Source organism: Tachysurus fulvidraco, chromosome 1, assembly GCF_022655615.1.
Source record: "Tachysurus fulvidraco isolate hzauxx_2018 chromosome 1, HZAU_PFXX_2.0, whole genome shotgun sequence".
NCBI classification, from domain to species: domain Eukaryota; kingdom Metazoa; phylum Chordata; class Actinopteri; order Siluriformes; family Bagridae; genus Tachysurus; species Tachysurus fulvidraco.
This window is the reverse complement of record NC_062518.1, coordinates 28,591,178-28,612,753: the sequence shown is the minus strand read 5'-3', so window position 1 is coordinate 28,612,753 and position 21,576 is coordinate 28,591,178. Positions and strand designations below refer to the sequence as shown.

General features: G+C 37.4%; 2 protein-coding genes and 1 long non-coding RNA gene across 4 annotated transcripts; 2 read left to right on the top strand and 1 right to left on the bottom strand.

Annotated features, from left to right (window-relative positions):
* Window positions 1–3,131: 3,131 nt before the first annotated feature.
* Window positions 3,132–6,470, top strand: penkb (proenkephalin b). The gene is made up of 3 exons (XM_027169455.2): window positions 3,132–3,378; window positions 3,931–4,068; window positions 5,299–6,470. Exons 1-3 carry the CDS (start codon window positions 3,370–3,372, stop codon window positions 5,932–5,934), a joined length of 783 nt encoding a protein of 260 aa, XP_027025256.1. The 5' UTR covers window positions 3,132–3,369; the 3' UTR covers window positions 5,935–6,470.
* Window positions 6,471–11,780: 5,310 nt separating this feature from the next.
* On the top strand, window positions 11,781–20,673 carry sdr16c5b (short chain dehydrogenase/reductase family 16C, member 5b). The gene is made up of 6 exons (XM_027169229.2): window positions 11,781–12,392; window positions 16,475–16,606; window positions 16,712–16,811; window positions 16,898–17,042; window positions 18,175–18,300; window positions 20,161–20,673. Exons 1-6 carry the CDS (start codon window positions 12,072–12,074, stop codon window positions 20,255–20,257), a joined length of 921 nt encoding a protein of 306 aa, XP_027025030.2. The 5' UTR covers window positions 11,781–12,071; the 3' UTR covers window positions 20,258–20,673.
* LOC125141514 lies at window positions 12,898–15,234 on the bottom strand. 2 transcript variants are annotated; one of them, XR_007140914.1, is made up of 3 exons: window positions 14,393–15,234; window positions 14,201–14,269; window positions 12,898–13,715 (listed from the first exon to the last, which is right to left on the bottom strand). It is a non-coding gene; the product is annotated as an uncharacterized LOC125141514 (long non-coding RNA). The 2 variants fall into 2 exon arrangements; XR_007140915.1 differs by having other exon boundaries at window positions 12,898–14,269; window positions 14,393–14,486; window positions 14,647–15,234.
* Window positions 20,674–21,576: the final 903 nt, after the last annotated feature.

The following is a 21,576-nucleotide window of genomic DNA, read 5'->3' as shown; positions in this document are numbered from 1 at the left end:
GCTTATTGTAGAAAATTTCTTCAGTCATACATTTTCTTTTGTTTTTGTGAACTATTTGAATCATACATTTCCTTTACAAATCTAGGACTAATTACACAGCAAAGACCTGGAACTGTGTTATTTCTTTTTAATTCCTTCTACAATATTAAGTTAATGACCAGTCAGTATCTATTACAAGCACTGTATATATCCATGCTCACAGGGTTGAAGGACACCTACGTTCAGTTACTGGGCAAATATAACTGTTGTATATCAAGCCATTTTGTTTATCTGACTAGATACGGATTGATGGCAAAAGCTTTATCCCATCACTTGTGAGTCACACTTATACCATCAGATGTCACAGAATGCCCTTCATCTTACCCTTTTCCAAAAAGGATCCTTTATCAGTGCAAGACACCAACCACATCTGGTAATTTGGTGCTGACAGAAAGATGAGCACATAAATCAGTCAAAAAGTATTTGTTGTAGATGGGATTATTGCTGTATGATGTCTTGATCTTAGCCTGTCTTTTTGTGGATATCACTTTAGAGTTTAACCTAGGATGACTGAGTCTGCTTATGTTCTAGTCCATAAAGAGGACAGCAAAATGTGTTTTGGAATAAGAGCTTCAATAAAACATCTAGACTTACAGAGGGTTGTCTCTGGCTATCGTTTAATGAGGTGTATTTTTAAATTGTACTTTAAATCCTTTAAAGTACTTGTCTACAAGTGCACTATAACCCTCTGAAAAATTGTTTGCTATTATGCAAATTATTATTTTTTAGTTTCTCTGTGGAGAGACCATACTAGTGCATCACTCCTAGCTTAGACCTCGTGTACTAGAATTCTGTTTGAAGAAATATCGAAGACGGCTCTACACATATTTTACATTTTCTTCTAATTCATACACCTTAATTGGGAATGAAAGTGAAAATATCTATAAAGGCCAAGGTATGAGGTAGGAGTAATGCAATGGACCATTCCACCCCTAACTTGCATAACAATTACTCATTTGAACAGCAATTATAATAGCACTAGAGAACACTTTTACATGAGTACTATACAGGACAATGACAAATAATAAAATCCTCTGTATCACACAGGAGCCAGAGTCGATAGGATGTAAGAAGGGGGTTTTATTTAAAGCTTTTCCAAAAAATCCTTTTCAGAGACTACAGAAGAGTACAGGAAGCACAGAAACCATTACAGAAAAAAAATAATTTAGAAAAAAAAAACAATACAGTTCATAAAATTATTAATTAAAAACAGCAAAGTCAAAACAAGAAAAACAAAAGAGCATTGGGAATCATAGCTTACAACCACAGCTTTAATATATGGAGGACTAAGCAAAGACAAGAGACAGACTTACACCCATTTCAGTAGGAACAAATGACCCCTTATACAATTATCCAATCACTCAATTATGTGGCAGCAGTGCAATGATAACATCAAGCAAGGTCAAGAACAAGTCAAAAGCTTCAGTTAATGTTCACATTAGAAAGGGGAAAAAATTTAACCTAACCTTGATCATGGCATGGTTGTTTGTGCAAAGCAGGCTGCTTTGAGTATTTCAAAAACTTGATTTGACATACAACCTTCTTTAGACTTCACACAGCATGGTGCGAAAAACAAAAGCATCCAGAACTGTGGTTCAACAATGCCTTTTTGATGTGAGTTCAGTCTACAATGGCCAGACTATTTCAGGCTACAGCAATTCAAATAAATACTCTTTACAACCATGGTGAGCAGAAAAGTAACTCAGAATGCACAACATATCGAGCCTTGAAGCAGAGGGGCTACAATAGCAGAAGATCATGTCAGGTTCCACTTCTGACAGATGGAAACAGGAATCTAAGGCAAAGGATGTGCAGAACTGCAGCTCACAGGATATTTTTTGTTTCCATTACATTGTGTGTATACTGTGATTATTTCCTGCAGTTTCTGAAATCCTCCAATCAGTCTTTTTGGCATTAAGAACATTACCATGTTCAGAGTCACTGAGGCCCCATTTACACCTGGCATTAACATGCACAATGTACAGGTGTACAATTGTGAGCAGATGTGATCAGATCAAATGTGTCTTGCATTTTATTCTGATCACACAATCCACATTCGCATGAGTGGACAGAGAGCTCTGTTATCCTCTGTAACATTACACATAAATAAATTCTGGTCTGCTTTTTTTGGGAAATCATTTTTGATATTCTAACTTTGACATCAACTTTTGAACTGAAATTTTTGTTCAGTTACCTGTATGAATAAATCTTTCACTAATTAATTCTTAATTCCAAATCACTTACATTACCAAAATTTTCTAAAAATTCAAATTTTATTTATTTCTTTTTTTTGTAGAGTTGTTGTTCAAAAATTATTGCACAATCTTGGTTTTGATGCTTTTGTATCCCATGGCAATGCTGCAGTAAAGCTAAAATTCCTAATCACAAAGCTTGTCTAAACACTTCTTCTAGCTTCATTTGGGACAAAGGTTCAAATCTTCCTTACCTGTAGTTTTTTTGTGAGTGGATGTGGTCCCATACTCCTGTTCATGAGTGAACATGAATTCAAACCTCCGTTGAGTGGCTTTTGGAGTGTTAAATAGACATCAATAATCTTTACGGAGTGCAGGCAGTGGTCAATAGCTGCCAGAGAAAAGCTGAAATGCTACAACAAAGGCATGAATACAGCATCACAATCACGCTCACATTGCCAGTGAAAAGACTGACATCAAATACGGAATTATATGTCTGGGTAAACGGATGGGTTTGCATTTCTGAAAACATCATATTGACCTCAAAGGAATTACACAGACCCCATGCTTGCATGCCTGTTGAAGTGTGTATACGCATGATTGTGTACTAGACCCCTAGCAGTGGCTTGACCTAATGGGAATGGAAAATACGGCTTTGGTCCATTGAGCTCGGGCTGGGATGTGATTTAGGAGACAGCGACCCTCCTGCCTCCACAATGACCCCTGCCACCGACCCCTTCTCTCAGTTTCACTTACGCATAATTAGCTGCATTGGATGAAGTGGGTCATTATGTGGTAGCATTTCGTTCCGTCTGCGTCATTTCACGCCAGAAAACGCTTCCTTTAGAGGACCGGGGGAATTAAAAGGCTCACGCGCGCACATCTGGAACGCTCGCGACGTGAAGAACAACTTTGTCCACACGTACAGCAAGTTCTGGAAGGGAAAAAATATAAGCCAGCCTCTCTCTCTCTCTCTCTCTCTCTCTCTCTCTCTCTCTCTCTCTCTCTCTCTCTCCCTCCCTTTCTCTCTACCCTTACTACTCCTGTCACTCCCTTTATCCCTCAGTTGACTTAATTACACAGACTTGTGGCTGCACATCGGCGGCGCGCAACAGAAGCGGACGCTGCGCACAACGCAATGATGAAGGTCAGTGAACCTCATAAACAATTCAGGGTTAAATTAGGAATAAAAAGCTGGACCAACTTATTTGAGTCTGGTTCGTCATAATATGTGCTTGATGTTATAGAAATGGGATGCATCTAAAAGAAATGTTCAACATTGGTCTATAAGGGACACGTTTAGTACTTTTCTTTTTCTTTTTTAAATATTTTTTGGGACTTAAAATGAAATCGAATTATTTTCTATTTATTATTATTATTTTTTTCAAAGCAACGATATGGTATCGAATCAAAGTAAAACTTTGAAGGTATTCCTAATTTTGATTTTATTTTTTAAAAATCGTTATTACTTACCAACATGATATAACATATATGCCGTCACAGTTCCCATCAGCTCTACAGACCATGCAGACATACGACATGCTTGTTAAATACGCAGTATAGTGTTGAAGTGGATCAGGCTGAGCAGTCACGCACTCTTTCTCTATGTAGTTGAATGTGGAACTTCAGATCCGAACACCATTAAACACTAATAAACACACGTTTTCTCTCCCTATATGGTTTCTGGGTGGTGGTGTAGCTGTGCTCGGGGATGATGCGCTTCCACTGGGTGCTCTTCTTCAGCGCGTATTTGCAGATGGTGAGCGCGGACTGTGGCTCGGATTGCGCCTTCTGCTCTGTGCACCTGCGCCTGCAACAAACACACGCCAACTCTATAGTAAGTGTGTTCACACTGGAGAGTCTTTGCGCTCTCAGCTCACATCAAGACTTTTTTCAGCTCAAAGACACTTTCTGGGTACAGATCCGCCTTATACAGTATGTCTTATTTATTTATTTATTTATTTATTTATTTATTTATTTATTTTTGCACAGCTGGATTTTATGCTTGGAAGAAAAAATAAGAATCAATAAATAAATATATAAAATATTAAAAGTATTTTTTTTTTTAGAAAAGCATTTAAAATGATATAGCAGGGCTATTGTTTATAGTCTTGCACTTTTCTCCCTAATAAAATACATAATTCTGTTTCAGTGTGCATTAGTGCAATCATATTCTGTGATTCATGTCTTTCTAACCAGTAATTGGTTTAAAAAGTTGAACAAAAAAGATGGATATGTATTGATATTCCATCTATTTGATGACAAAAAAGAATGAAATGTTCTGTGATATATTGATTTTCAAGCTATGATATGTTCCCTAAATCAATTTGTGGTGCTTAATGATGTATTGATCAAAGCTGTCCTAAAGCTCTTTGTGAATGCTTTATGACAAAATACTTGCTATATTTTGTCAAATATTTTCATGTCACAGATCTATCTATCTATCTATCTATCTATCTATCTATCTATCTATCTATCTATCTATCTATCTATCTATCTATCTATCTGTCTGTCTGTCTGTCTGTCTGTCTGTCTGTCTGTCTGTCTGTCTGTCTGTCTGTCTGTCTGTCTGTATCCACTATCTAATAGTGACTAATGACTAATAGTAATGAGTTTTAAAGTGCACTCTTTCTATTTCTTCTTGTTCTTCTTCTGAAGAATCTGGCATGGTGATCCTTTTATAATTGAAAGGGGCCCCTTCACATAGAGATACATCATTAAAGAACCAATGAGCTAAACTATTTTGTATCACAATATACAGTATAATGCAAAACGATCTGTGTTAGATTTGCTTAAAATGATTCACATTGCATTTAAATTCATATGGTTTTTCATGAGCTTAACTCTGCTTCCCACCTACACTCATTACACATGGCATACACTACTACATAAAAGAGTATGCAGTTAGTCAGGTCTAATTTTGACAGATGTTAGTGAGAAACAACCATCACCACTTATTTGTCTAATTATGGCAGAGTCAGATCATTTAACGTATGTACACGAGTTTGTAAGCCCAAAGACTGCAGGTGGTTTGTATCTCACAGATGGTATTCATGTGTTTTGGCAGGAATGTGTGTTGCAGTGTGAAGGTCATCTTTTCACCGGTGGCTCTTGGGGTATATGTCAAGAATTCCTGCAGACAACTGAAAGCATGCCTGAAACAGGGCAAACGTCCACACAAAGCTATAGCCTACCCCAAGAACACCATGAAGAGAAAAAATATGGTGGTTTCATGAAGCGATACGGAGGTTTCATGAAGCGTTACGGAGGCTTCATGAAACGGTACGGAGGCTTCATGAAAAAAGCAGCAGAGATTTATGAGCCACAGCCTGATGACGTAGACCGAGGCAGAGAAATCCTGTCTAAGAGTGACATGGAGATGCTGGCCAATCTGGTTGAAGATGATGCAGAGAAGGAAGGACTTGCAGTGAAGGACATGAATAATGCAAAAGGAGAGGTTGATGAGTTAGAGAGTGTGGTAAAACGCTATGGTGGCTTCATGAGACGTGGTTACGATTCAGGGGGTGGGTCAAAGCCACTACAGAAACGCTATGGTGGGTTCATGAGGCGGGTGGGGAGGCCAGATTGGTGGGAGGAGCCTAAACTTTACAGAGGTGTCTATAAACGTTCACCACAGGAGCAAGAAGAGCAAGAGAAGCCATCAGATATGGAAAAGAAATATGGGGGTTTCCTGGAATACTGATGTCCTTGCAGACTGTGGTTATCTGTTGATATTTCTGTTCTATTCCCATTCACCTGTTAATTGTTAAAGGTTCCTTGTAATCTTGGCAGATTCTTTCACATGCTTATAATGCACTTGTGCTGACACCGCTTGTACAATTTGTTTGTGATATCTTTGTAGTGCTAAACATTCATAATGTTAAAAAAACTCTCTCAAAGGTATATTGTGGCTACTGGAATTCATGTTTCATAGATGAAAGCATGTGTAGCAGAATCAGACAACAGATCAATTACAAAGTTTTATTACTTACGCTTGTATGTCTTACCTTCATTTGTCCCTTTTTTCTATTTCCTTGGCTGCACTACAAATAAAGATCTTGACACCAAACTTACTTCCAATTTACCACAGCAGCAGAATTTTTGGCATGAAAGTTTTTTTTATAACCACAGTAAAGTGATTTCCACACGCAGCAGTGTTTCTTATAGTGGGTTGTTCTGTTGACTGTCTAAATTTGTTATATGCTGTACAGCTTGAATAAACTGCTCGAAACTGCAAAACAGCGCTTCTTGGTATCATTAATATTTTAACAGTCAATGTTTACTGTTCCAGAGATGCATCCTTATGCCTATCTGAGAGATGCTTCAACCTAACACATAACATAACCAAGCAGATATAACAAGTATTTTGATCAGAATGTGTCAAGACTTTAGTTATTTATTTTATTTTATCAATTATTTGTAGCCTAAACATAAGATCAGTATCTCATGTCTTAGGATGGCAGTGACAAAAATCATAGAAATCTTTATAATGATATAACACTGAAGAATATAAAACAAACATTATAATATTCTAAAGTGTAGCTGTGTTTCTTACCTAGCAACATAATCTTTATTCAGTTGTATGCAAAGGTTTGGACACCCCCGAACAAAGAGCATATTGTATTGATGTTTGAACTTCTATACCACATGTCTCTCTAAATGTTAATGCACATACCTGAAATGTGATGAAGTTAATAAGTAAAAAAGCAATTATGTCAATTTTGTGTTCCTTGAATTAAGTCATGATAAATCCTCAGGCATGTTTTGGATCGTTGCCCTCTCGTAGAAGTCTTTTTTCAGCTTCAGTTTCTTGAGTGATATATACTAAAATATGTTATTCTTCTACCTGTGAAATGTTTGCACTAGCTCTGGGCCCAGGTCTAGTTATATGAGAAGTAACATGATTGGGGATGTGACAAAAAGCCTGATGGTAACATTTCAATCCACATCTAGAACATGCTTATGGTCCTTCTCACCTTTCTAATGGGCTGCTAATATAATTCTGTGGGTCATCCAATGTATGCAAAATTAGAGAACAGTAAACAAAATATCCCAGTGGTGTGAACCAAGTAATTGTGTAGATATTGCTTCATAGTGTGATTAAAAGATCTAGCTGATCCAACTGCAGGTAGTAGCCCAAGGTTTGTCCTAATGTTGCTAACAGTATCACTAGCATTTCACCACTTACTGTACATAAGTGTATACAGGAGGCCAACCCAGGAATAATGGCTTGTCAGTCCAATATGCTAGGAAATGACACCAGTAGTTTTTCACCTGTTTACTGATCTTATGTTCAGTGGACATAACAGAGAGGGCAAACATCTGTCAGTCTCTCACCATATTACTTGCCCATCTCTTGAGCATTATCTTTAGAAGTACAGGTGACATATCCATCTTGTCATCACTGTCTCACAAATGTAACCTGCAGAAAATCTTTATCTTGAATCCTTGATCTTAGGTGTGTATTGAATATGTTTTGGAGAAATAGTTATATTGACCTTTGTATTAGAGGTGAAAGTATGTGACCAAGTGAAAACCGCTGGTCAATCATCATTTACATGAGAAGTAAATGAGCAAAAAATCTAAGCATTTAGTTATTACATCAAATAAATTTTCTCTGTCTGTCTGTCCACCCCCATCTCTCTGTCCATATATCTCTCCTTATCTCTGGTGCTATCTTGGTCATTACAGTATGATGCCCAAGTTATAGCTGATACAGAGCTTTTTAACTAAGGCACACATTTCACCTTTGGTTCCTGTAATCATAAATAGAGGTACTTTTAATTATGTCATCTAGTCATCTAAGGACTTTGTGCCCTTACTCATAACAACAGTACATTGTAACATTGTCTTATATGCATATCCTCATCCAGCAACATTACAGCCATTTTCCTTCTATAATTTAAAAGCAGAAAACTGTGACTGGCTGTGACATTGACTGTAACAAGCCAATGGCCTTCATTATGTTTTTGTGTCTAAAAAGTGGTCTGTGATGTAACTTCCTTTACAGACATTTTCTTTTATCTATGATTGATTTGTTAAGAGATTAATGCTTGGAAATATATTTTTTAACTGACTTAATAACACAGTAGCAATAAAATAAACATTTAAGACAAAATTAAGATGACTGCACATTTCTTCATCTAAGAGAAATTATGTGCTAAACACAAAGAAAGAATTGTATATTCATGATATATAAATATATATGGTAACTGAAAAAAAAAATAATGTAAACCATTTTATCCTGGTCTGTGCCAAAGTGGATCCAGAATCTGCATAACACTGGGAATAATTTTGTAATACACCCTGAATGGGATGGCAGTTTCTTAAAGAAATGGACCAAGAGTTAATTAAACACAACAGAAATCTCCATGTGCTATGAATGAACCAAACACATTCAAACTCAGATTCAGGAGTAGTTACAATACAGCTGTCATTAATGAAGTGATTCTGATTAAACCCAAATAAAGATCAGTGGCTTCTGTAGGCTTTTCTGGACATCTTGTTTTTATTAGACTGCTGAAGCCATGACTCGCAAAGAGCTTACAAAGCCTGTTATTGTTCAGGAGAGGACAAGGCAAGGAAGCCACGTTTATTTATATAGCACACACAAGGCAATGCAAAGTGTTGTTCAATTAAACTGAAGACTATACAATAAAATAATTTCAAAATTAGAATAAACCAAGTAATATTTATTAAAGGGTTAAATCAAATCAAGTACGAGTCATAATATAATTCAGAAAAGCAAAGAAATGCAAAGGTGCTGAAACGAGTCCTGTACTGTACCCTCTGACTCCTCCAGTGATTTTTGCTCAATACAATGACATGGTGAGTTGGTTTGCAATTGATTGGTGAAAGAGGTAAGTATATTCTGCACAACTATGGTAAGCAATGCTAGATAGATCTGTAGTTGGTGACTTTATGTGTGTGTGTGTGTGTGTGTGTGTGTGTGTGTGTGTGTGTGTGTGTGTGTGTGTGTGTGTGTGTGTGTGTGTTGTCATTGTGATCCTGTCAGATTCATAACTGCCAATTGTAACAAATCAGGTTAACAAAAGAGAAGCAGTAAAAAAAATCAAATTAGATGTGACATGGAACACAGTTAAGGCCATTGTAGGAAATTGGGCACCGGCATTATAAAGAGTTATAAAAAGACAACACAAAAACTTATCAGACAAGCAACATTTGACACATTTCCACAAAAATATCATCCAAGCCCATTTAAATTTTCCCAAAACATACACATGTTCATACTCAAAACATGTGGCAAAATGTGTAATAGACACTCATAGTCTGTTCTCAAGAAAGAAAAAATATATAATAATTATCAGGACAGTCTATCACCCAAAGAACACGCACAGGGAAGCATGTCAGTGTCAGCATCTAGTCAATAAGAATTCCAATAATGGATGGAGTCATAGATGCACCAAATTCCCATCTTCTTTTGATGAAAATCTGCAGGTCTCTGATAGACAGCTAAAGATAAAGAAAACATTCACCTTCTACCATTACAATGACCCAAAGCACAAATCCAAGTCAATAAAAAGTGTCTTCAGAAGAAGAAGATCAGTGTTTTGGAATGGCCCATTCAGAGCCCAGATCTAAATCCTACCGAAAGCCTGTTTAATCACTTGAAGAAGGCTGTGCACAGCAGATCCCCTCACAATTCGATAGATCTAGAGCATCTGTACAAGGGAGAGTGATTTGGTAGATTCTAACCCCCAAACTATAAGTTAAAGGGTATGCACATTTGTGCAATGAGGTTAAGTTTTCCCCCCCTAACCATTTCTATTTGGTTTGCTATATTACATTAAAGTTGAAAAATTTGTGGGTTCATCTTAAACATGGTGTGCATACACAATGGCACAGGAATATATCAGAACTAGAAATGAAAAACTCATACAACATGATACTGTAAGTCAGTCTCTGAGATTTCAATAAACTGATATCAGTAAAATGAGCTTGCTAGTGCTGGTGTAGTGAGTAGGTTATCCAGTCTGATGTGTATGTCACTGTTACAATTGTATTTTTAAGTTCGTGAAATATAAAGTAACCGTGCATTAAAATTTGAAAAATTAAAAAAAAAAACATTTGCTGAAAATGTTTAGAATTTTTAAATAGATTGCTGAAGAGCTTGTTATTACCTGATTTCTAGTCAACAATATATGTATGGAGGGGTGACAAAGCTACCACATACAACACATTCTTCATGAATTATTTCTAAGTTAAACAAAATACTGAGACATCATTTAGTTTAGTGTTGAAGATGCTGACATTTCTAAAACTGACAGCATACAAAGTTTTAAAATGTTTAAATGACCTGATAAAAGACATTAATATAAAGAAATGTATGCAACTGTACATACTAAATTAATCAGTGATTATTTGCCCACCTACGTTATCACAAACAACGATCAACTGAGTGAAGAGAAGGCGCCTGTGTGTGACATTTACCTCAGGTAATGAGACCGAGAATTATGTGGATGCTGATAATTAATATGATAACTTATTTCCCACTGTAGGGCAATAAATCTATAAATCTGGCATAACAATAGCTTGGATTATAAAAGTATCGGCAGTTCAGGTGTCTTTCACTGTATTTAGAGTTTAATATTTAACTCTTTAAATCACTTTTTGGAGTTAACCATTTGAATGAATGGCAAAGGCAAATTTCAGTACAGGAATACTTGTATTTTTTAGAATTCCATTTAGAAGAAAATGTACACATTCGATCATCCGGATCGGTTTCTCAGAGTCCCCTGCATTTCCTTTGCCCTAAATTGTCTTTTAATGTCAGTCTCTTAACCCCATTTGAACCTGTTTGAGTATTTTTTGGTTTGTACATAAATGAATAATTCCGACCCAGGATTCGAGATGGACAAGCGTGTTTACGGTCTGTTAATAAATTAGCAACAGTACTGTAGTTGTTTTATGACAAAACATTCACTTCACTCCTGCAAGTATTTCTTCGATGTTTATGTCCTATAGTCAGGAGCAGCAGTAGGAATTTTGGGCCCTTTGAGAATTTAACAGACTGCCCTCTACCCCCCCCCCCCCCCCAACAGGTAAGTTTTTATACCTGAGAGGTGCTTTCTGGCCACCTGCCATCTTGAGATGTTAACAATCAACTCCGCCTTTCTTACTATTGTAAGACTATACAGATTTAACATTCTACGAGTGCCATAAATGTAGTTTTACAGACTCGTGTAAAAAATGCACTAAGCACATTAATAATAAGATTAAATGAAATCCCATTTTCTGAATGTGACTCACTCTAAGATGCCATTTTTTAAACATTATTTGTTATCATAACACAATGTCCCCTTTAATCGGGGTTTTATCTTATAGATAAAAATTCATGCAATTTGTTCTATTTTTCCTCTGCTTAGAAATTTCATAAAACTTTTTTCACTGCTCTTCTGTGTTCACCCAGAACCCACACTGGAATAGAAAAGAGTTTTGTGTGCAGTTTCCTGAAATATTATCCAGTGTAAGACTTGGCAGCTAAATGCTACACAAATAGTTAACCAGAAGCCGCGCCCTCTATCTACATCCTGTACCGTTACCGAGCCTACAGAAATATTCACCTTTGTATTGGAGGTAAACACGACGTGAAACTGAAGTTTTAGTGACCGAAGGTCGACTGTGTGACTATTTGTTCAGATAAAAAAAAAAAAGCGTTGGACAAACCGCCTGTAATTTCTGCCTGAGATAAATGCACTGAATTGGGACTGAAACTCGTTCCGGAGTTTACTGTAAACAGAAAGACGCTGTTCAGGCTTCTTGTTCACTCAGGCTCTGAGCTTGAACACTTTTGTGTCTATATTTCGTTATTTTGCCGAAATGAATTTCTTCCTTGAGACATTGAAGGTCATTGGATTGTCCGTGGTCTTTTATCTGGAGGCGTTTGTCCGGCTGTTTGTGCCTGCGCGGAGGAAGAGCATTGAGGGCGAGCTGGTGCTGCTGACCGGGGCTGCAGCTGGACTCGGCCGGACAATGGCGTTGGAGTTCGCGCGTTTCGGCGCGCGGCTTGTTCTCTGGGACATCGACGAAGCGGGAAATCTGGAGACCGCTCGCCTGGTCAAAGAAGCACATGGCGCACGAGCGCACACCTACACCTGCGACTGTAGTAGCCGAGAGGAGGTGTACAAAGTGGCAGACCGGGTAGGACTATACACATTATGTAGTGTATTACAGTACATGCGTGTCTTTGTAGCTAAAGAAGACTCTACAACTAATCTAAACTTGTACGGATGTTCTTCCTACATGGTCAAATGAATCTGTACTTGTACAGGAAACATAGAGGAAACAGAGAAACCTTATTAATTGAAACTGGCGTCTTTAAACTCACAGCAGAATATAAACAGGTGTAGTTGACAGTAAACAGGTGCAGTGCAGCCAAACCACAGTCCTGGGTATGTTTTAAGTAAGTCCTGAAAGTGTTTGACAACTCAATTGTGGTTTATTTTTTTCCCAGTTCAGGTACAGCTGGAGAGGAATCAAACTACCTGGCCACACAATCATGAAATTAGAATCAGAATCAGGTTTATTGGCCAAGTGTGTTGACACGCACAAGGAATTTGGTTCCAGCTGTTGGTGACTCTCAAAAGTACAGACATAAATAACACTATACATTTAGCCTGGACTATACAAGACAAAAACAGATAAGACAAAACAGACTATATGAGACAATACAGACAGTACAAGTATTAAATAGGAATACAGAGTATATGACAGATCAGTAATGTACATAAAGTGTGAGAGTGCATGGTAGTGCAAATAACAGTATTGTGCGTCAGGTACGATAAAGAGTTTACTTTAGAACTTTTGTACAATATATACCAGGGCCGTGCACAGACATTTTGAGGGGCAGTGGCCTAAACCAAAAAAAGGGGCACTAAGGGGGTGGTTGCTTGTTAACACAAATTATCCAGGTATTACAAAATGTACAATTTCAACAGAAGATAGCACATGCTCAAATACATTTTAGACTTTATTGTAGATGTTTTGATAGAACATAACAACAATTACACATTGCTGATAATAACAGAAACTATTTGCTGTTTTACATTTTTATATTTACCTGTTCCATTTACAGCAACACTTTTTTATTTGGTACCATGTCCTGAAAGATCACCAAGATCACCAATTTTTTTATGATTCACAATTACACATTGCTGATAATAACAGAAACTATTTGCTGTTTTACATTTTTATATTTACCTGTTCCATTTACAGCAACACTTTTTTATTTGGTACCATGTCCTGAAAGATCACCAAGATCACCAATTTTTTTATGATTCACAATTAGACATTGATGATAATAACAGAAACTATTTGCTGTTTTACATTTTTATATTTACCTTTCCCTTTTACAGCAAAACCTTTCTATTTATCCTAACCAGGGGTGTTCTTCATACCACTGTCCCTGAAACGAACGTCCTCGTTCATTTTTTGGGAACGGCAAAATTGGACGACAGGGTCCTACTGAATTTGAAAATTTTGTGAAGGCCACATTGTATGTTATATCGTATTTCTTTACATGAGCAGGATCTGATGGATTTTGTAATTGAAGCAAAAACTCAAAGTCTTCTGGCTTTTTCTCCCTTGTGACATGGCTGTGGCTGCCTCACTCTCCATTTCTTACTGTTCTGCATCTATCTCTTCCCTCTCTGTCTCATTGTATTGCTTTTCTTTCTCATTCTGAACTTTTTCTGTCTCTGGCTCAATTCCAAGACCTACACTTTTATTCTGCTGAGTTTATTCTGAGGCAGTTTCATCTTAATATAGAGAATGAATAACAAACCTATTACAATCGTATTTTAAACACAATTGTTAGGCTTTAGTGCTAATAAAATTTATGTTCTTGTAATATTACTCTTACATTCAAATAATTTAATGACTATATTTCTTGTTATCAAACTATAGCATATTCAGAATCCTTTACTGTCAGCCAGTTTAAAAACACTTACTTGTAAGTGTCTGATTTGGCTGATGCTCAATGGGCTCTTCCTCACTCTCTGAGGCTGCCTCTGCCTCATCTTCAATGGAGTAATAAGTAATAGACATTTAATTTCATATTCGCATACAGCATAAATATATATACTATGCTAATATAAAACTCATTTAGAGCCTATGATGATTATAGTGGGAAATATACTTACAAGGATTAAACTGATAAAGTGTCTGCTAACTGTTCTATATGATGATTTACCTGCTGGCTTGCTGGAGCTTTTAATCCATGTTTGCAGTGTTGAACTGATCGAGAGTACAATAATTTGATTAGACAAACAGCTAATACTAAAAACGTGAATATGTTGTACAAGTTGTTAGCACTAGTAGAAGACCAAGAGCAAAACATTACCGACATAAATACAAAAAATTTTCGCAGATTCAACCACTGTCTTGCATAGCCTACCTGTTAATGCGACAGCTTTCGTGAACTCGTGAACTTTCGTGTCGTGTTCAGTCCTAGATTCAAGAGAGCGCCACAGACACATACTGTAAGTGATGCTGCGCTTGCGGCGTGCGGAGCGAGCTGGAAAACCTGGAGCGGATTAGCGGAATCAGCGGAATGCTTTGAGCGGAGCGGTGGGGGTGGGGAACAGGGGCACCTCAGTCGATGAGGGCAGAGGGGCAGTGGCTTGGCCATCCGGCCACGCCCCTGTGCACGGCCCTGATATATACACGTATACGGATCATGTATAGAGATTAGTTCAAACAAATAATACAAAAGCAATAAAATAATATTAACGGGTTCGGGCACCATAATACATCTAAAAAATTCATCAAAGCAGCTCGACACCGCTTTAACTTGGCACGAAGTTCTGGGAAAACTGTCCAGCATCAAAATAAGGTTTGCGATGATGCGCCTGAAGTCACGGGATGAAGAACCAGTCAGTGACGTCACGATATGCTAATTTGTTTAAAGTCATACCTACGTTATTACAATCACCAAAATTGTACTTTTTTTTTTTTTTTTAACATTGAAACTTGGAAAAAAAAAATAGACCTACCTACCTACCGACCCTTTTTTTTTTTTTTTTTTTTTTTTACTGTTACTGCAAACCAAAATATTTTTAAGGATGGCCTGACGGTTTCTGGTTCTTGTATGGTACAAGTCCTGGAAAGTTGGCAGGGGAGCACCAGTTATTTTTTCTGCTGTTTTCACTGTGTGATGCAGTCTGTTCCTGTCCTGTTTTGTTGCTGCTCCACACCAGATCATGATGGATGTGCACAGGACAGATTCAATGACTGCAGTGTAGAACTGCATCAACAGCTCCTGTGGCAGACCAAACTTCCTTAATTGGCGTAGAAAGTACATTCTCTGCTGAACCTTTTTTAGAATGGAGTTTATGTTGACTCACATTTCAGGTCTTGGGAAATGGTAGTGTCCAGAAACTTCAAGGTCTCCACAGATGACACAGGGCTGTTGGATATTGTGAGAGCGAGTAGTGTTGAGGGGTCTTTCCTAAAGTCCACTATCATCTCCACAGTTTTGAGTGTGTTTAGCTCTAGGCTGTACTGACTGCACCATAGCTCCAGCCACTTCATCTCCTGCTGATATGCAGACTCGTCGCCATCTTGGATGAGTCCGATGAGCAGAGTATCATCTGTAAATTTCAGAAGTATGAGTTGGGTCACTTGACATGCAGTCATTAGTATAGAGGGAGAATAGCAGTAGGGGAGAAAACACATCCCTGAGGAGCACCAGTGCTGACTGTCTGAATACTGGAGGTAATACCTCCCAGTCCCACCTGTTGTTTCCTGCCTGTCAGGAAGCTGGTGATCCACTGACAGATGGCAGGGGGTATAGTGAGCTTTAGGAGTTTGAACCGTGGAGCCGAATTGCAGTCGACAGACAGAATCCGGGCAAGGTGTTGAAATTAGTTTGGAATAGGTTAGATCAGTTGGATTATGTTCCAAGTCAAATATGCGAACCGGGGTAATCCGCTGTGGCAGAGCATCTGAACGAATAACATAAAAGGCATATGTATATACTGAAGGGTTTGTAAAAAGACATTTATATTTTGAAATTTTTGCTACTAGACATGACATGCATGACTGAACAGACATTTCAACATAACCTATTTCTCATTTTCTGACATATTTCGGTATAGCCTAACGTTGACATTACAGAAAATACACACAGAAAATACAAAAGCCTATTGAGTCCAAAAACCACATCACTATATGTTTTCTGCTTGGAGATTCATAAAGCTGATTCAATTTGCTTGGCTCCTTAGGTCAAACGTGAGGTGGGTGACATTACCATCCTGGTGAACAATGCTGGCATTGTCACAGGGAAGAAGTTCCTGGATTCTCCAGACTCGCTTATACAGAAGACTATGGAGGTCAACAGCTTGTCACATTTCTGGGTTAGTTATTCTTACATTCCTCTAGGTCTCACTTTCTCTTCCAAATACACAGCTGTAGGTTTAGTCTATTTACTGGAGAGACAAGCATCTTGCTTTTTTCTTTAGACAAGCAAGGCTTTTCTCCCAGCTATGATTGCTGCAAACCATGGTCATATCGTCAGCATAGCTAGCTCAGCTGGACTTATCGGTGTTAGCGGACTGGCAGGTACACACTCGCAACACAATTTGTGACAGTATACACTAAATTAACCAATTAAACAACTGCCTTGTGTATGTGTGTGTATTTGACAGATTACTGTGCTAGTAAGTTTGCAGCAGTGGGCTTTGCAGAGTCCATTGCTCTGGAAATGTTGGCTATTGGCTGTGATGGAGTGAAGACCACCATAGTGTGTCCGTTCTTCATCAACACTGGAATGTTTGATGGGGCTAACACAAAGTAAGTCACAGAAAATATTTTATGTGTATAAATAATATGTCAGTGCAGTCACAGTGTTTTATGGGGGAAAATGCTTTTTTGAATGCTTGCTTATACACAAGGAGAAGTGTTACATATGCTAGTATTTTTTTCGGCTTATTTTCAGACATTTTAATTTAGCTTTAAAAATAGACAGATCAAGGACACAAGAGAGCTGGGGGCATACTGTGTCTAGACTAATGTCATACTAGCCCAGAACAATGTCTGAGATATCAGGGTTTTATTTGAATGATCGGTGTGTATTTGTTAGATGTTGTGTATGTAAGTGAGTGTTCTAGCATTAGGGGTGTGCATTGCAAAAAAGTGAAATACAATAATATATAATACATTCCGAATATGTTCAAATCTATCTGAAAGTTCCTATTATAAAATTGCAGTATATCAAATATATGCTTGATAGACCTTATTAATTAAAGTTGTCAGATAATATTAGCATTTATTTTTTACAAAAAAGCAAAGTTTTCTGCCTGGAAATGATTAAAAAAAAACAACTAAAAACAGTGTGAATAATCTCAGTGTTGTGTGATGACAATGTCATCATAAGGGCATTAGATAAAATTCCCCATATTCCAAATATTTTTATTTGTTATGATAGCGCATATGACCCTGTATGTTAGAGGATACATTATGGCTGGTCATCTTACTTTTCATACACCCAGTATTTATATTCATTAAAACACAGTATATCCCACCATATATACTGATAATATGCAGCACTGTTTTGAGATTATTAGAATTATTTGCACCAAAAAAGTGTCATCAGAGAAAGGTAGTGTGAGAGTTATTACGTAGTTATTGGGTCGTAATGATGAACCACTAGATGAATGAAGAAACTTCATTTCATTCATCTAGTACAGTAACAGTAACTACTACTAACTAGCTACCAGTTTGTATGAGACTTTACATAAAAAAACTATTATGCCTCAAAGGACTATGACTTTGTATTAGACTTCAGCTGCTCTGAGATTTTCAGCTGCTCTGTGCATTTCTACAGACAAATAAAAGTCAATAAGCACAGGTCTGTGAGGAAAAAACATTTCAAAGGCATAGATATGGTGATTATTCTAATTATTCTACACATCCCGGATCGTAGGTGGCCGAGAATCATGCCCATTTTGGAGCCGGACTACGTGTGTAGAAAAATTGTGGATGCTGTTCGGAGAGATCAGGTCTATCTGTATCTGCCTCGTAGCATCTATATTTCAATCGCTCTAAAAAGGTGAGTCACATTTCAAGCCGCACTGCCATGTTCATTGTGTCTACTCAGTACTCATATACTGTATGCAGGATTCTGTGTGTCTGTATATTATGTGTGAGCCCATGTGTATACACACACACTCTGCTGCTTATGCTCTAATCTCTTTTGAACTCTAGCATAATTGTGCCATCATTTAAGAAATTAATTAGCGAGACCAGTCTATGATGCCATAATGGATACACCTCTTACATGTCTGACTGATCTTGTGCCAGATTTCTGTTGAATTGCTGTTTGCGTTTGTGTGTATTTGTGTGCGTGCGCATGTAGAAGTGTTTGATTATACTATGTCTGGTAAAGGGGTTCACTTTTAGATCAGGAATTGGCACACGATGCAAAACACCCAAATTACCAGAATAGATGGCAGTATTCGATTTTGGTAGCAAATGTTTACCACTAAGTAAGCTTTACTTATTACACAGGTTGTCCGAACCGAATTGCAAAAGGTTAATCAGTTATTCTCTATTCTCTAGTATCTATTGTTTTCAATGCATTACTGCACCACAAATGTTGTCCTGCCGTTTTATTTTTCTGACATGAAGGCACTACATGATCATAGCAGCTAATGATCATGTAGTGTAATAAAGGCCATTAGAGATCACGTGAAATCATTTAAATATAGAAGAGCAGTTGAGGGTTGTGCAACACGTATAGTCTCGAGACAGTCAACACATCTCCTTTTTGTCTCAAGTCAAGTCAAGTCTAGTGTTTGGTAACTCGGTTTCTGTTCATATAAACATGTGAACAGGAATATTTCTCTTTCGGCTGTGCTTTAAGATCCAAATATTGTTCTATATTTTTCAATGCACATTTCAGACATACTGCATGTATTGGAAATACCCATACCATCCTCAGCACTACTACAACAGGACTATTTTTCCTGCTTATTCTTACCTTCCAGCTTTGATTTACTCGATCACTGATATTCCTGTATATGTTTCTACTGTATGCTCTGAACTGTTCAATTTAAGTCAAGACACATTTATTGTCACATCACCACAGCACTGGTGTCTTGGTGAGTGAAATTCCTAGGAGTGAACTCCAGAAATTGCAGAAACAACTAACATACAGATAATGAATTGACAGGTGAAAATGTGCAATATGCTCAAACACATAGTCAGTACACACAGTGTACTATTAGACAGTGACGTGACGTGACATACGGCTAAGTAAGGTGAACCATACTCAGAATTCGTTCTCTGCATTTGACCCATCCAAAGTGCACACACACAGCAGTGAACACATATATATATGTACTTGTATGTGTGTGTGTGTATATATATATATATATATATATATATATATATATATATATATATATATATATAAATATGATAAGGTGCAACAGATTGTACAGATACAGAAGTTTCATCGTATGATATCCAGTGGTAACAGATAGATTATTGTATTAAATGCAGTTTGTATGTATAGTGTATAGTCCAGTATGTGTAAATGCAGTGTGTATGTATAGTCCAGTGTTGAACTGTTGGAGTTAAAGTGCAGTGTGTGGCATACCAAATTGTGGAAGTATGCTGTAGGGTGTATTAGTTTTGGCTGTTAATTAGTCTGATAGCTTGAGGTAAAAAGCTATCCCTCATTCGGCTAGTGCGGGATCGGATGCTGCATCCAAACTAACAATAACATTGAAGAGGTTCCTATGCGAGTTAAAAAAAAGTTCACATTGCTTTTTTGCTTACTGCTTGAACTGGTCCAAATGTCACACTCCATTCGGTTTCTGTACCGATTTATTTTATTTTGTTTTGTTTATCCATGTATTTGTATGAACATACATTAACGATCTTTTTTCTTTTTGATTTCTTTCAGTATGTTGCCTGTTAAATTAGGAGTGCTGCTTGGTCAATATTTAGGAGCATTTGACTTTATGGCTAAGTTCAAAGGGCACGGAAAGAAGAGCAACTGATGCCTGAGGAAAAATTGAACCCCATCCGTAGAGCTTCATGATCATGGGACTTGTTTTCAGTAACATTAGTGTGAAGTCACTATTGGGATAGAGTAAATCTGCATTGAGAATAAATAAATGAAAAATTATTATTATTTAAAAATATGCAAGCATGGCAATGCAACTTACTATTGGCACTGTGCCATAACCACTGAAGCACTTAATCTGAAAAGTACATTAAATGTGCCAGTATAATAACAATGTAATAGTAGTAGTGTTTGTCTAACGTGTGTAACACATACTGGTTGTAAATGTGTCATGTCTTGTATCATGAAATACCTCCAATGAAATACCTCCAATGAAGTACAGTGTACATAAATGTGCCTTGACTGAATAGTTTCTACGTTGAACATAAACACGTTGATTTATAGACTTTATAGCTTGTGACTTTATTGTGCTTTTGTTTGTTTTTCAGGTTTATAGCAAGCCTCTTTAATAGGCGTGTAAATCTGCTTGTTCATTCTTATGAATCAATTTTTTTTTCTTTTCTTAAACTCACAGAACTATGAAAGCAGCTGATTTTCAGATGCATAATTCTACAGTATGTTCAGATCCCTGGTATGAAATTGTCATTTGCCAGTTTCACTGAGCCTGATGAACAACTGCGCTAAGTCCTGCATTTCATAACCATTCATCCACAAGATATATTGCACTCCTTCGGGGGGAACACTTACTCTGTACAGATGATTACTGAGCTAACAATAATAGTGAACACAGAGCGGTGCAATCAAATCACCCTTTATCCGCCATTACGATAATAACATGCTATTATTCTTATTTGTTCATGATAACCTATTGCTATTTAAGAGGAATGTCAATGATTGCTCATTTATGGTGCAGGAGCACATTTGTAGGCAGGGGGTTGTATGATTGCTGGGAGCCTGAACCAGCAGGCGCAGCAGCTCCTTTGATGATGAAGAAAATTGATAATAACTTCAAAGTACTTTGTAGCATTTTCTATGCAATATACGCTGCTTACATCATCATAAAGCCTGAATACCACTAGCACATTATTCATAAGGAGTCGTGACTTGAGTGGGAGATGACAAACATGTTGCATAGAACGCAACAGCTTGTCACATTAGTAACACGTTGGCTGTTCTCGATGCTTACTACAAAAAGGTCACTGAGGCATCTGTAATCACTCGGACTGTTAATCTGAAAACCAGAAAATCACAGTTCGGAGGATGAGCTTACTTGAACCAAAAGCTGGTGATTTTGTCAACCACCAATATATACACTGTAGAATCCTATCACCCTCATGAGGCCACGGAAGGAAG